Consider the following 16,981-nt stretch of genomic DNA (forward strand, 5'->3'; position numbering starts at 1 on the left):
GTTATTCTGTTCTCCACATTCAGTACATAGCTATTCACCTAGGGCCATATGTATCAAAATCCTCATTTGCGATTCTCAAATAGCGATTTTTTGCGAATCGCTATTTGAGAATCGCAAAATGCTATGTATGTAGGATTTGCAATACATTTAGCAAATCCTACATATTCCTTAATTGCAAATCTAAATTGTGATTCGCAATTAAGGAATACTTCCCCCACAAGGCCCATAGGAATGAATGGAAAGACATTCTCAATTTGCAATTAGCAATTAGAGAATCGCAAATTGAGAATGCAATTGCAAGGGTGTCAAAAGGATACCCTGTTGCACCCCTGAAATTAACATGGGAGCACATGTGGCGCACATACATGCCCTAAGGGCATGTATATGCTTCACATTGCACTTTGAAAATTGCAAAAAAGTGCATTTTTCAAAGAAATCGCAAAACTTGAAGTTGGTGGTGATTTGCGATTCCTTAAGGCCAAATTGCACTTTTTTGTTGCTTCTTACACTGCATTTAAGGAATCGCAAAATTTGCAATTCCTTAAATGCAATCGCAAAATAAGGAATCGCAAATTTTGCGATTCCTTATTTTGCATGCAGATTTGCCTCATACATACCAATAAGCAAAATTGCGATCGCAAATGTGCTTGATACATATGGCCCTTACTCTTCTCCTTTGTCACTGGAGCAGTCTCTAACTAACTCCATATTCAGAACATCATCCTCCTACATACTTGGATACACAGATTCTGTGAGGGCAAATCCCAAGCCCAGCAAATGTGAATAAGCTCAGTCAATTGCGATCCGATTATAAGATAGCTCTCAAACATAGGAAGGTAGAGCTACAACAGGAGGCCTGGGAAAAGCTGACACAAGCAGCGGAAATGTCTAATTGTGCACTATTTTGGGCAACAGGTAATTCCCCTTTCCTAAAAGATGATACGACTCCAGAGCTTATGTCCAATGTTACCAGTGAGGCCTGGGTAACCCATTTTTCTATTATATATAAATCTGATAAATCTGATAACTCCTACGGTGCTAATCATAGATCTTGGCCTATAGTGCCTCTAGATTTTACAATAGCTGAGGTTGAACAAGGCATTAGCGCCAGCAAGGGGGGTAAGGCCCAGGGGCCGGACGGGGTTCCGATTGATGTCTATAAAACTGCCCCGATGCTGTGGAGCCCCGTGTTAACTATTGTATTTAATGCAGCTGTGAGCAATGGTGTTCCATCGACCTGGGGGGAATCTATTATAATTCCGATCCATAAGAAGGGAAACAGGGCGGACGTTAAAAATTACTGCCCTATTTCCTTATTAGATTCCTCTGTCAAAATCATGAGCAGGGTATTACTGGTAAGGCTGGAAGAATGGGCAGAGGACAACGGGATCTTGGCCAGCACCCAGTATGGCTTCAGAAAAGGGCGTGGGACGCTAGATCAGTGTTTGAACTTAGATCTGCTTATCGGGAAATATACCCAGGCTAACAAGCATTTACAATGCAATAGGTCTCGCATTATTAAAGTTTGAGCTATTGGCAATGCTAAATAATGCAAGACCAATAGGTCAGAGACAGACACAAAGACAGAGACACACAGACAGAGACACACACAGAGTGAGAAACACAGACACACACACACGGTGAGAGACACATGCAGAGAGACACATGCAGAGAGACACAGACAGAGACACGCGGCCAGAGACACACAGGCAGAGACACACAGACAGAGACACACAGACAGACACAAAGTGAGACTCACTGACACACACACAGACAGACACAAAGTGAGACACACAGACAGACACAAAGTGAGACACACACAGACACACAGAGTCACACAGACAGAGACACACAGGCAGACAGACAGAGATACACAGAGACACAGATACAGTGACACATACAGAGACACACAGACAGAGACACACAGACAAAAAGAGACACACAGACAAAAAGAGACACAGAGACAGAGAGACACACAGACAGACAGAGAGAGACACACAGACAGAGAGAGACACACAGACAGAGAGAGACACACAGACAGAGAGAGACACACAGACAGACAGACGTATGTATGCTGGGTGTGGTGGCTCAGTGGACTAATGCTCCACTGCAGGGGCTTGTGTTCAACCTCTTGATCACAAGTGTTTTTTGTCTCTAGCCCGCCCCCCTTGACCCCGCCCCCACCGTTGCCACCCTTGGCCACAAACCACCCTGTAAATGTTCCCTCCCCGCCCAGAGAAAAAGTTTTTGAGTAACCATGCGCCTAACGGGATGCTGACAGAGACACACAGACAGAGATACACAGACAGAGACACATAGACAGACACACACAGACAGAGACATAGAGACACACAGACAGAGACACAGACAAAAATACACAGACAGAGACACATAGACAGACACACACACACAGACACACAAACGGAGACACACAGACACAGAGACAAACAGACAGACAGAGACACACAGGCAGAGACACAGACAGACACACAGACAGAAACACAGAGTGAGAGACAGACACCAAGGGCACAGTTACACACCTTTTAAAGAGCGATTCCAGGGAACTTGCAAAAATAGATGTTGAGTCCCAGATGCGCTCCTCGTCATCCCATGTACTGCATAATTCACAGCACAAATAAGTCAACGCCAAGGGCCACCCCGTAAGATCTTACACATGATCCTACTAAATTCTGTTTACTTAATTTTTTTCAAAACTAGTTACATAATATACCACATTTGACTAATATTAAAAAGTGCCGTCTGTTGGCACGGCATGTTTGTCTGAACTGAGTGGACACGCTGTGAAATGTTGAGAGTGGGTGCTGTGGGACGGTGATGATGCTTGGAAGACTGGGGTCTGTGTCCTATTGCTAGCCTGCCAGGACCACCGTGGGAGGGAGGATGGAGATCCGACAGCATCCAAGGGATCTCTGGCTCTGACTAAGGCCTAATTTGAATAAACAACTACTACTGCCCGAGTGGCTGCAGGCCTGACTGTATGAAGACTCTGCCCTCCAACAGAAACAGACTTATCTGAGCATCGCGGGAGGCTGTATACAGTTTTTGAAGCGGCAAACTGCGCATGCTTTTCGTTAACAAACAGAACACAGTTGATGTAAGAGCCATGATATTTCTAAAAGAAAAAAAAATCACGAAAGAATAACCTTGTATATTCGGTCTTTGGCGGATAGGTGATTAACAAATCCCCATTGAGGATTTGTGGTGAGAGTTAATACATTCTTTTTATGAGCATGGAGAATACAGATGTTCTTTTTAAAATTTAAACTAGATTGAAGTCTACAAACTTTCAAAAGCTCTTGGTGCAAGGCAAGCTGATAGCTATGATTCCAGGGTGTAATGAGCTTTCACACATTGACCAGTAAATGTTCTTTCAAACAAAAGCAATACAAACAAGTTGGGATAAGACAAATATACTTTACACACATTTAAACACAGAGACATTAAGTGAATTATCCAGAATTGCACCAGGTTCAGTGTAGCGCGGAGGCCAGGATTCAAACTGGAGTTTCCCATGTTCTGAGGGTGGCAGCTCGAGCCGTCTACCCACATCTCCCACTCTCCCACTCTGTCTAAGCCACGCCTAAGGAGTAATGTTTGATGCCCTCAGAAACCTTGAATCAATTTAAAGGGTAATTACAATTTCAGAATTAAACAAGCACGGAACTGCACCACAGAGGAGCCGGCGCGCGCACCAGAGGAGCGGGGGCAAGGGAGCGAGAAGACACGCTGAGATGAGATAGGAGATGTGTGTGTGTGTAAGCGCCGGGGTTCTGTGTGTGCTTGTGTATATGCTGGGCGGGGGGGGTGTTCTGTATATGTGTGTATGTGTATGCGCGGCGGGGGGTTGGGCTGTATGTGTGTTGTGCATGTGTTGTGAAGAGCCTGCCGGAATCGGAGCGCGTGTTCATGCGCGCGACCTGATCCGATTCCGGCAGGCTGCGTGCGCGTAACACCTCACCTAACAGTCTCTGGGCAGCTGAGACCTCGGGTGGCTGCTGTCTTCTCTCTGGGCTCCGGCAGAGGTCGGCTCCTTCTTTTGGCCGCGGTGTGGTGAAGCAGCTGTCAGCCTGCCGGTGTCCCCAGCCCTCGTGGTCCGCTATTTGCTGGTCCGCCCCCTCTGGAGTCTGTTGTTCGTCCTCTTCCCCGGGCGGGCGCTGCACCGGGGGCGGGGCCTGGCGGCGGAGTCCTGCCCTACACGGACTCTCAGGAAAGCCGGTCCTAACGCTGCTGCCGCTGCGAGCCCCGACGATGAGAGAACCCTGAACCGCAACTCCCCCCGCTCCGCTCCCCACCCCGCGGATAATTAGAACAAGCACAGAACTGCACCACAGAGGAGCCGGCGCGCGCACCAGAGGAGCGGGGGCAAGGGAGCGAGAAGACACGCTGAGATGAGGTAGGAGATGTGTGTGTGTAAGCGCCGGGGGTTCTGTGTGTGCGTGTGTGTATGCTCGGCGGGGGGGGGGCTGTATGTGTGTGTATGCGCGGCGGGGGGGTTGGGCTGTATGTGTGTTGTGCATGTGTTGTGAAGAAACTGCCGGAATCGGAGAGCGTGTTCATGCGCGCGACCTGATCCGATTCCGGCAGGCTGCGTGCGCGTAATAGCCTCTTGTCCGCTCTGCCTAGTCCTTGAAAGCAAAAAGGACTGAAATTATTACAATAGACTCGGTCTGCGACAGCAGGGGCTTTCGCCCCTGCAATCGCAGGCGCGAGACCTAAAAAGGGCTCTCTCTACCTCTGCTTCACTGATCTAAGTAGTGCCTTCGACCTGGTGGATCATTCCACCCTTTGGACGAAGCTGCTAGAACTTGGGGCCCCGGAAGGTATCATTTTCTTTTTAGCACGGTTGTATGAAAACCTTCAAACCGGTGTTTGTTATGGGGCAAAAGGGGAGTGTACCCCTAAATTTAAGGTTAGGAGTGATATAAGACAAGGCTGTGTCCATGCTCCACTGCTTTTTACCCTTTTTAGGTTTTGACTAGCCAATGCTTACGAAGTAAGCATTCGCTAGAAAAAACCTAATGAGAATAGTACATGGGGCTTGGAATCCGCCCCGTCTTCAATTGGCTAGCTCCATAAATGGAGGCTAGCCATTGGAAGACACGTTTGTCGATCAATGCAGGACCAGATTCGGGGGCGTTCCCGAGAATTTTTGGCTTTTGGCGACGTCAGCCGAAAGCCAGTTCTCGGGAACGCCCCCGAGTCTGTTCCGGCATTGACGGCACCCGCCCTCAATACCGTCCCTTGCCGATTTTTTTGAGCCCCCTGGCAGGTGCCCACCCTGCCAGGGACATTGCCGCCTTTGAGCGAGTGCCACCTCGCTTTATATTTTAATTGAAGCCGGTGCCCACCCGGCATTGCCCCGTATTTACACTGCCGCCGGCCCGGTGGGAGATTAGGAGGCGCTGTCCGGCCTCCCGACCCCAGGGCTGCGCTGCGATTGGCCGCGACCCGGAAGTCAGGCAGGCCGGGGGCGGGACAAGCGGAAGTGCCGGCCTGTGTTGCGTAGGTGCGTCACCAACTTTGAGGGGGCCAAGCCAGGCTCGTCTGAGCTGCCGCAGTAAGGTAAAGGTAAGCTCTGGGGGGGCAGGGGTGTTCTGCAACCCTGGCGACATGCTCACCTGCTGCCCCTGTCGCCGTGGGCCTCTGTGGCGAGCTGGCCGCACCCACATCTCCCGAGAACAGAGGGCCGTACTGTGCCCTCCTCGTCGGCATTTACTCATCTCACGGTATTCATTCATGCATCTCACGGTATTCATTTCTTTATCACACGGTATTATTTACGTATCTCACGATAATTCTGTATTTTTATTTTCCCCCTTTATGTCCGTATCTCCGCGCTGCCCGCGGCGCGCCCGCTCTGGCGCAGATTAAAGCGCCCTTTAAAGCGCTCTCCCTGGCTCGTTAGTGCGGATTAAAATCAGACACACATGAGCGGCGGCGCAGCCCCTGCCTCCCCGTGTGACACTGATGCTGCACCGCCCTCCTCCCCGGGTGACACTGTTGCTGCGCCCCCTCCTGCCCGTGTGACGCTGTTGCTGCGCCCCCTCCTTTCGGTGCGACACTGGTGCTGCGCCCCCGCCCCGTTCCCGCCCCCCTACCGCTGCCTCGCTCTCCGTGTCTAGTTGCTAATTAAGCCGCTCTGTTCCCATAGACCGTGATAATATCTGACTTTTCCAGCTGCGCTCGCAGACACCTGCTGCGCGCGCCTCACTTCCTTGCGGTGCCTTCACTTCACTATAATATCCTGACCAGTCCGCAGCCTTTTTTTTAGCCGGATCACCCCCCCCCCCCCCCCCCCCACCCTCCCACCTCACTCCGGAACGCTCTAAACCCCTGCGCTCACCCTTCTAACCCCAGAATGCCTAAATCCCCTCTCTTACCTATACCAGTCCAGCTGCACCTGCTCACTCTCGCTACTGTAGCGCCCAGTAGCCTCTCGATTTCTTGAACCGTTTAATGCCACTTGATCACCCTCCAGCCGCAAAGCCTCATGCTCCTCTAACTTGCACCAGTCCAGTCTCAACTGCTTACCAACAACCGGCAGCGCCTGGAAGCCCCTCGCTTCGCTTACCTGGACCAGTCCACCTCCTACGTGTTCACAGTCCTGTTCATCCCCAGCGGCTCGATCTCCTACCCGCACCAGTCCCGTTCCTCTCCCGCTCACCCACCACCTGTAGTACATGTAAGACACTCACCCGCGCCCCCACCCCAGCCGCAGCGCCTAGAAGCCCCTCGCTTCGCTTACCTGTCCCAGTCTAGTCCCGCTTGCTGACAGTCCATCCCCAATGCCTCGAGCTCATCTTACCCGCACAAATCCCGTTCCTCTCCCGCTCACCCGTCCGCTGCAGTCCCTGGAAGACATTCTCCAGCGTTGCATCCCACTCACAGCACCTAGAAGTCCCTCGCTTCTCTTACCTGTCCCAGTCCAGTCCCACTTGCTCACAGTCATCCCCAACGCCTCGAGCTCCTCTAACCCGCACCATCCCGTTCCTCCCCCGCTCACCCACCCCACCACCTGCAGTCCCTGGAAGATCTGTCCACACTCTGAGATCAGCTCTGTCCACAGTCGGCCTCCGAGGTCAGCTCTGTCCTCACTCCTCCACCTTGCTGAGCTCTGTCCACTGCTGAAAGCGGGGCGCGCGTTTTCCACCCTTCGCCAGTGGATCTGTCCTGTGCACTCCTCTGGGATCCGGTGGTACAGTCCTCCGCCCCTCCGTGTAAAGTTGGATGTGTCTTTGCTCTCGGTCGCAGATCTTCTGGCCACGCCCCTTTCCCACGTGCTCCGCGGATGCCTCACTGGTGTCTGTTCGGATCTGGTCGTGATTGGGTCTCGCTGTGATCTGGGACCAGTTGTTTCTTTCTTTCTACGCCGTGATCCGTCGCTCCCGCTGTCCTGCTCGCTGTCCTTTCAATGCTATCCTATTGGGATCCGGCTCCCGTCAGCATTTTCATTTGGATCAATTATCCTACTCTGCTGGGATCTGTTCCTCCACCCTTGTTCAGTTCAGATATATTTCTCTTTTTGCTATAAGATCTATTCCTCTTACTCCGCTGGGGTCTGTTTCTCTTATTCCGCTGGGATATATATAATATATATATACATATATATTTATGAGCTTATTTAGCTGGGGTCTGTCCCTCTTATTCCCCCGTGGGATCTGTTGCTCTCACACCACAGGGATCAGCCCCGCCCCCTCTTCTTCCAGTGGGATCTGTCAGGGGTGCTCCTTGCTTCGCCCGTTACTTCTTCGGACCTGTGGGTGTCTGTGCTGCCAGGGTCTGTGTAAGTCACACCAAGGGTCCTCCTGTCGCCTAGAAGCCCCCGCAAGGTTTGCAGCGCTCAGGGAGCCGTTTCCTTCCCTCCTTTTGAAGTTGCCGTTCGCATTGAATCCCGGCTGCACTCTCCGCGCTCCGGTGGCAGGGAAGGTAGTGCGAGGCTGGATCGGACCCAGAGTGTGAGCCGGGGTGCGGGGACAGCAGCGCACGTGCCGGCAGCACTCAGAAGTGACATCCACAGGACTTATACTCAAAATACTGACGAGCACTGGCTGAGCAGTGGACCCCCGACAGGTGTGTCTCAAAAGCCGGTGCCTCCTTCTTTGTCTTGTGCGCACTGACACTGCAGGGTGTGTCCTTGCTAAGGTGCAGTGCAGCTAAGCTGTGAGGAGCCTGCTGCCACTCTCACCTCTGCAGCAGAGCCTCGGCTTGCAGTGTGTGTGTGAGGACAGTGTGGGAGCTCAAGGTATGTGCGGATGGACCTCACACCCCGCAGCAAGTGTTGGCAGTGTGCGTCATTGTGGAGAGAAGGGAATTGCACAGGAGCTGGTGGTGTTCGTATGGGGCGTACCCCTACTGCCCGAGTGTGTGGAAGGGAGAGTGTGAGGGCGGACAGTGTGTGATGAGACCGCACAGCTGCAGGCGCTGGACGTCTGTGTGTGGATGTGCGTGGAGTACAGTGTGTGGTGGCAGGCAGGGCACGTGCTGAGACACTTCTGTAGGAGGTGCGGTTTCTGGTGGGGGTGGTAGCGGTGCGGGGATGGTGGAGTACGGGGAAGGCAGTGTGTGCGCGCAGAAGGAACAGCAGGGGCTAAAGATACGTTTGGGTTGAAGGATGGCAGCTGGTGTATGGCTTGCTGCAGGAGGTGGCGGTGTGTGACTGTGTAGGGGGAGGGTGGTGGGGGCTGGCAGTGTGTATGACGGTGCTGGAGGTGGAGGTGCGTGACTGTGCAGGGGGAGGGGAGGGCTGCCAGTGTGCGTGACGTTGCGCGGGAGGTGCGTGACAGAGTGGTGAGAGCGGGCAGGGTGCGTGCTGACTGTCCAGCGGACACCTCCTCAGTCTCCAGAGACACCCCTTAGATTCTGCAAACACCTCCTCAGTCTCTGCATACACCTCCTCAGTCTCTGCAGAGCCTCCTTAGTGACATTTCTGTTAACAAACTAGGAAAAAACAGTTTGACAGAAATGCATCTTCTCCGTTAGGGATTCCAGGACCAACACTTGGGTGTCTGTGGGTGATGCCCCATGTTGCCATTCTCTTGCTAAGCGTGGTGGTTGTGTACTGCTTTAAGCTTGGCGCATGCAGGAAGTAAGGCACTTTGTGGTGTGTATGTAGTTTGAGGGCAGAGAGTTGTAATATACCTTGCGTGCAACATCTAACTGGCTCCAGAATGCTCTCTCCCCTGACCTTCGGTGTATCATGAAGGGCCGGCACGAACTGGACCTCTAAGTTCCCCTCTAGTCACGCTCCCGCCATTGCTTGTTTCGACCTTTTAAAATGTGGCATCGATGATGCACTTAGCACGATCGCCGTGAGCGGCAGCGCCTGGGGCCTTAGTCCTTATGACGTTTATTTGTCGAGGTGAATATAAAAATATTGTCTTTGGAGTTTTTTGCTTTCGGCGCGAATTACCTCCATCAGTCAGGCGGTACATGAAAGACCCAGGCATATTTGCCATGGTGTGGACAGGGTTGCCCAAAAGCTTAGCGATGCTGGACGCCCCTCCCCTTTCCGATTTCCCGGCTTGGAGTTAAAACCTTGTTGGCGGCGGACCCTCCCCCACTTAATGCTGGACATGCCATGCGTTCTGGCCAGATCCATTCACTGTTGCTCCTTTTTACTTCAAAAACATATGCATCCCAATCCCCTTAAACAGCCTTTTTTGCATTTTCGTATTTTTGTCTAGGAGTAGACCCCACCCCACTGTGACTTGCTACCACCTCTGCGTGCTCCCGACCCCCCACCCCCCCTCCACCCCTGTATTCCTTCACTTTCCTTGCACCCCCGCAGTCTGGGACACCCTCACCCCACCGGCGCCCACCCTGCCCCCATCCCCCCACGTCCTTCAGACATCTGAGCCCCCAGCTCCAAGCATAGCCCCCGTCTTGTCACGCCACATCCTCTGCTCCTGAGCCCCAGCCCCGTCTCCGCAACCCTCAACGAGCCTCTAACCATTCGCCAGCGCCCCCCCTTTTCCGACCACCCGTTGTTAATGTCAGCAACAGAAAACCTGTAAATTGGACTGCAGTCTAGATTAGAAGTGGATGCTACAAACTGGCCGAATACAATATACTAACTGAGAATGTGTGGCATGCTAGTGAAAATCAAATAATAAAGAAAACATAACACAGCGTGCTAACCGAAATGCACTATTCTGTAGTTTTGTCAAAAAACAAGTGTTGCGAGTAGCCAACTCAAAGGTATGCTTTCTTTGAAATCTAAAGGAACTAAGGAAAAATGCCCTCAGTTTTGTAAAGCGCCGACTTTCATCTTGCAATCACGTAGTAAATAAAGTCAGCTACTAACGGCAGCCCGCGTTGAACACCATCCGACATGTGAAGGGTATAGAGTGAACGGTCCTAGGTAGTTTACTAATTCGGAAGCAGTTTCGTTCAACTTGCAGAAAGTCGCGTTGTATTTCACCAACACATCCAGGTTACACATAGGGTGCACACGCCCTCCGTACATGCCTTTCTTACACTGCTAACTCTGAAGTGATCCTTTGGACTTCACACAATCTGATCTGTCATGTGCACTTTCGTTGTACTATATATAAAGTATTCTGGTACCCAATCTTTTCCTTAACTGAGAACGTAATTTGTGCACTCCTCCACCCATCTCCTGCCATCCTGTCTCCCTCCGTTCCCAGCATGCCCACCCCGAAATGCAAACGTACTCCTCCGCATTACTCTTGCCACTGTCATAACCGCCGCCAATACACCCTTCCTGAAAACCATTCTTCGGACTTTAATTTGTTGTTCATTGCGCTCTCACTGCCGGGAGGAGGAGTGGGATCTTGGGTGGTAAATAAAAAAAATATTGCACCAATTTATCCGGAAGCATTGTTTGGAGGGTACGTGTAAAAATACTGTAAAACGTAAGATTACAGTCGGATGCGGTTTCCGATAGTAATGACTCATTGTAGCAAGCCGACTAGCAATCGTGATGGGCATGTGAGGCCAATGAAAAGGAGCGCTGCATTTACTTCCGCCTTAGTAACGCGTTGGACGGTGACGTCTTCTTAAAGCCCCAGCCATGTACTGGTGTCCATCCCCGTTGTATTGAAAAACGTGTTGCTATAGCTCGTCAAGTATACTGTGTATGAAGTGGCATGTTTTCGATGTGTTATGTCTTAAATGACTTTTAAATGCTCGAACTCCGTCCAGATCGTGGGTTCTGGTAGCAAGGTGAATGTAATGCATTTTGGTCCAGTAGCCCCAGCACCATTTTGGTCACTTTGTATCACATCTTAATGCCAAACAATACCAGGCGCACGCACGGAGCATGCGTAATAACACATTATAATCTTATACATGACGTGTCATTTTGACAAAATTACTCATTTTAAGTACCTTATACTTGGGGGGGCTTTGTGTGGCTGTGTGTGTGGGGGGCTTTGTGTGGCTGTGTGTGTGGGGGGCTCTGTGTGGCTGTGTGTGTGGGGGGCACTGTGTGTGTGGGGGGCTCTGTGTGGCTGTGTGTGTGGGGGCTCTGTGTGGGTGTGGGTGTGGGGGGGCTGTGTGTGTTTGGGGGGGGCTCTCTGTGGGTGTTTGTGTGTGTCATTTGCGAGATAAAGCTAGTGGCATTGTAAATGACAATGCCATTTATTTATGTTAAAAAAAAAACATACATAAAAATAATGTCAAGAGCAATGCCAATAGCTCTAACTTTAACAAAGGCAAAACCATTGCATTGTAAATGCTTGTTATAAATGAGGTAGATGCAGTTTTAAAAACAACAAGTGCCGATGCTCCCCAGGTAAATGGGCTTGACATGCCGGTATTGTTATATGCGGACGATGCCGTGTTACTGTCTAGGACCCCCATCGGCCTTCATAGTTTAATAGATCGGTTTTCTGCTTTTATTAAGGACAGGAAATTGCTTATCAATAAAACTAAAACCCACACTATGATCTGTGGGGTAGGCCGTAAGAGGTCCCACACCTTTTTTATTGATGGACAGAGTTCTCCAAGTTGATACATTTTGCTATTTAGGAATCGCCTTCGCCAGAGATCGAACATGGGCGCACAAAATTACCAATGTGCATGCAAAGATGGCCAAAAGTGCCCATGGGGTTTTTCAGATTTGCGGCAAAGATAGGCGACAGACGCATTATGGATATGATGCAGATTTATCAATCCAGATGTGCGTCTATCGCCTTATATGGGGCCGGGGTGTGGTGACACTGTTCCAATGGCTGTTTGCAAACTGAGGAAAATATTTTCCTCAAAAAACTATTGTTTACCAACCTCAGCCCCAATTGATTTAATCCACAGAGAACTAGGGATTAATTACTTGTCAGATTTGATATCCTAAGGTCGCTAATGATTTGGCGTTCTATCTGGCAAAAGGAGGAAACAGCCCTTAATAGACTCGTAATTAATGATTGTCTCACTCTGGCTAATCATCTTAGGATCCCTTGGCTAAAATATATAGTATACAGTTTTAAAGAAATCTTTGATATTAATATTGTGGCTGACCTGTATGCTGCTGTAGCAATATCAAAACACGAGATGAAGGTCATGTTTATGACCTACAGAGCTAAGAGGTGGGCGAGCAGCAATGGTTTACTGTCTACCTGTATGTTTTATAATAAATTTGTAGAAAGAGAAGGGTTCCAATTATACTAAAGTGAGGTGACAAGACCTTCGCACAGATTTGTCCTTACTAGGCTGAGGCATCGGGCTTGTACATCACTTGGTGGCTTTTCCACTTCCTAAAAAGCACCCGGTTGGCCCTTGCCCGTGCGACGGTCAATCCAAACAAAGCACACTGCACTTTCTTCTGCTATGTAATCTTTATAAGAATTTCCATAGTGTCTATTTAAAACCGATATTTATAAAATATGGAGTCCACTCTGTAAACGATACAATGAAAATGATTTTTAATATGCATAATTTGGATATCTGCTTTTTTACTGCTACCTTTTTATACAAATCAATCTATGCTAGGAAAAGTATGATGTTTTAATATATGAGTGTTTTACTGATTATCCCTGCATAGTTGTCTATATATGTGTTATTTTGTGCGTTTATGGCCATTTTTGATATGCACAGAATAAAGCTTTATGAAATGAAATTAAATGAATAAGCTCAGTCTTATGGACCGTTGATCTTACCTGCTTGCTCAATCCATGGATGCTCTGCTATATCGCTCTCAACCTCATTAGTTCCTACACTTTTATGTGTTGCAATATAGGAGATTATGTAGTTACCCTGAAACACAAAATTAAACCTTTACAAAGTCACTGCTGATACACTTAGGGGGGTCCTTTGGAACTGCCAGTTATGCTACAAGTCTGGCAACCAGGCTATTTGATCCACTCTCCAACATTATGAAAAAATAGAAATTACATAGAGGTGTGGCAGTCGTACCACACTAATACCACACAAATATTTGCAATTTTCAAGAATGTATTTAGTTACTTTTAGTAATTGGAAGAGAGTTGCTGAAATAACTAGCAACTATTTCAACTGAGCTATTTCATCCATGTTAAGTGGATACATTCCGAATTGGGGCCTTCATTTCTGGATGACTGCATGCCATGCTGTCATCTGCATTCATTGTTAAATTCTCAACACAGATTTTCTGATCACTTCTCTGTCAGTATATGGTCATTTTTGATATGCACAGAATAAAGTTTTATGAAATTAAATTAAATGAATAAGCTCAGTCTTCTGGACCGTTGATCTTACATAGCTGAAGTCGTTATAAAAATGTCTTTGGAATATGTAACTTTCTCATGTAAATGTAAATGTAAATGTAAATGTAAGGTGTTTTGTAGCGCGCTCAATTACTACCGGAGTATCCTGGCGCGAATGACCGCTGGGGAACCCGTCCTGGCTTTCCCTGTGAGATGGTCCCGTGCTGGGTATCTCCAAGGTGAAGCCAGGCATCCCCGGCGTCTGTGGGGGGCCGTTGTAGAGATGAGGCAAGCTTAATGCCCAGAGTTACCGAGTGTGATCACTGCCCAAAGTGGGCACCGAGGCGAGAATTATCAGTCCGCTGACCCTGGTCCTCGACCCTGCCGCGTCGGGAATCGAACCCTGGTCCCGGGCCGTTCTCAGCCTCCGGGTCTGCCGCCTCTAACCAGTGAGCCACACCTCTCATACAACGTGTTCGCTAGAAAGGCTAATGTTTTATGTACATATGTATTACATGTGAATGAGTTGTGTACATGTGGTTGGTGCAAACATTTATTAGATGCATTTTGTTGCAGATCTACAATATGATGCCCAAAAATTATCCTCGTAGATTTATTTTGCCCATGGCCATTGATTCAAAGACTCCTGTTGATAAAGATCTCAACAACTTGCCTTACACCTCTGCAACTGCTGTGAAAACAACTGATGGCAAGGTAAGAACTATCACCTTGCTACTCTAATGCATACAAAGGAACGTTTCCTTGTGATGCAACATCATATTAATTACATTTCCATTAACTCCAGTTTCTAAGTTAAAATTTTAGTATTTTAGGCATAGTTAAATTAGATATTTGTGAGCGTTAAAATGGTATTGCTGGACTTTATTGAAAGTTGAGTCTGGGTAATATCACAAAATGGCTTGCATAATTTGTTTTCTACACATATTACCAAACTGGTAAATAAATATGCACGTTTTTTTATTATCGTTTCGACTGATTTGGAGGAACTCTTATATTATAGAGATGGAAAGTGCTGCATTACTGAAAGATGAGATGTTTTTTTTCCAGAATCTCACACCTTGTTATATTTCGTTTTTCCAAGCTCAATAACTTTAAAGTTGGGTCACTCCATGCATGCTAATTGAAGTGAGTGTGGATGAATAATCACTATTTCAGCTTTTGTTACCGTAGAGCCAAATTGCTTCGAACCCCTTGGTACAATTGTGCACCACACTTTCATTGAATATGAATTTCAGTTTGCCCAGAAAATTCAACTTGATATTGAACTCATTTGCAAAATATGAACTTGGTTGAAACCTGCACCAGTGTAAAAAAAGGTTCTGGAGTGCTTAGTGAGCGAAGATCAAATGTGTGTGTTCTTAGGGCCATGTTTACTAACATCTAGTCACAAAAAGTGATTGCTAGTTGCTCACTAACTTCGGGCAACTAGTCTTTAATTTTGTGGTGCAACCTATCTATGAATACGTTGCATCACAAAACATCCAGCACGATTCCCGAGCTCCACCTTCTTTGAGAAGTGTGAAACAATTCAGTGGTTTGCGACCACAAATGCAGTAGCAAACTGTTAATATATCTTGTGCAGAATCGCAGTTAGGACAGTACAGCCCTTTCATGCCCCTTCCCAATTGAGATTAAAAATGTATCGCAAAGCACTTTTCTGATTTGTAAAGTCTTTTCTGTATCATAATTAACTAAATATTAAAATATGATTTTGCTGTTGCACATCCTTTGAAATTGCAAATCACAGGGCTTGCGATTGTAAAATTCTTTAGTACAATGGCATATTAGTTCTGTGCTCATTAACAAGATTGCTTTTTGTGTAGGTGTGTTCAAATTCACTTGTTTTCAACATGTGGTTGTGAAAACAACAACAAAAACCTAAACTAAACATTATCCTCAGCCACTTGTGCATTATGGCGACAACTAACTACGCTAATATTCCACCCCCTGAATCTGTCATTACGATCAAAGGACCATATGTATAATTATTGGACATAGCGATTACCTAATTGCGATTCTCTGTGATTCACAATTAGGTAATTGCTATTTGAATGTATGAAACTCCATGAGTTCCATTTAGCATTTCCTAATGAGTCCCAAAGCTACCTACCTTGTTAATATTCCTGAAGTAGCTGGCAATATGCAACCCATTATGAAATACTATAATCACAGGGATGGTGGCCTGCCGGAGTCAGCAGACCACCATGTTGGTGATTACTTTTAAATAAAGCAGTATTTTTTTTTAATGCAGCCTGTTTGCCTTAAAGGAAAACGAGAAGCGTTTAAAAAAAAGAAAAATGAAAAGTATTCTTTCCATTTTTTAAGAGTAGCCAGTGGTCCGCGGGACCACTACCTGCTCTAAAAAAAAGTTTTTGCATACATTCACAATGGGGAAGGGGTCCCCTTTTGAAACCTTCCCCTTTGCAAATGGGTTACCACCTACTTAAAGTAGGTGGTAAAATGTGAATGTCTTGCAACTACCTTTAGGTCACAAAACATTCCTACATAATACTGTGATTCGGTTTTAGGAAGGGACGCCCCTTCCTGATACCACATAGGTATGTATTTGTAATTCCAAATTGCGATTTGGTAACATGCTACTGAATTGCAAATTGGGATTCATATATACCAAAATGCATTTTTGCGGCCGCAAATGGCCTAAGCAGCATTATAAATATGTCTGTAAATATGAATTGAGATATGAACTTGCCTTGCTCAATAGATCCCACACTATTTCAAAATATAGAATACCAAGAACCACGTGTCAAATAGCTATCTGTTGTCTGTGAATTTAGTAATGAATATTATAGCTGTCAAGTGACTCCTTATCAGGTATTAACTTCTTTGCTGAACATGTCTGCCTTGGGCCTTACATAAATAAATAATGAACGATCCAACACATTCTCGATGCAGTTTTTGTTAGACATGATTCATTCCAAGCTAAGCAACCTTTTCCCCTATATAGGCAGACCAAGTCGCTATTACCCTTTAGAGTAAGATTAGAATAATGGACAAAGTAATTCTAGTCCTACTTGCCCAACTCAAGTACATATATGGTGTAAAATAACTACCCAAAAAATGTCAGTGCAGCTCCAAATACTCAACCATACCAATTACCAATAACATTAATGAAGAGGTAGACATTTTCAATTACTGGATATTGTTAACTGTCTATTAATTAGCGGTGGTCAGAGTCTTGCAATATGCTGGCGGTGCCACTGCAGCACTGACACGAATAATATGAGTTTCCTAGATGCCACAGTTTTCATAGCGGTGAGCCTGCCATGAAAAGTGTGGCA

The 16,981-nt window shown here is 47.5% G+C and overlaps 1 protein-coding gene across 1 annotated transcript in view; it reads left to right on the forward strand.

The window, feature by feature from the left end:
* LOC147732521 (carotenoid-cleaving dioxygenase, mitochondrial-like) overlaps nucleotides 1–16,981 on the forward strand; it is a 457,961-nt gene that overhangs the window by 371,578 nt on the left and 69,402 nt on the right. The window contains exon 9 of the mRNA XM_086957054.1: nucleotides 14,238–14,375. Coding sequence (XP_086813180.1) covers nucleotides 14,238–14,375 — 138 coding nt within the window. The remainder of the gene's footprint in view (nucleotides 1–14,237; nucleotides 14,376–16,981) is intronic.

The sequence above is a fragment of the Lissotriton vulgaris genome, chromosome 2_1, assembly GCF_964263255.1.
Source record: "Lissotriton vulgaris chromosome 2_1, aLisVul1.2, whole genome shotgun sequence".
Classification (NCBI taxonomy): domain Eukaryota; kingdom Metazoa; phylum Chordata; class Amphibia; order Caudata; family Salamandridae; genus Lissotriton; species Lissotriton vulgaris.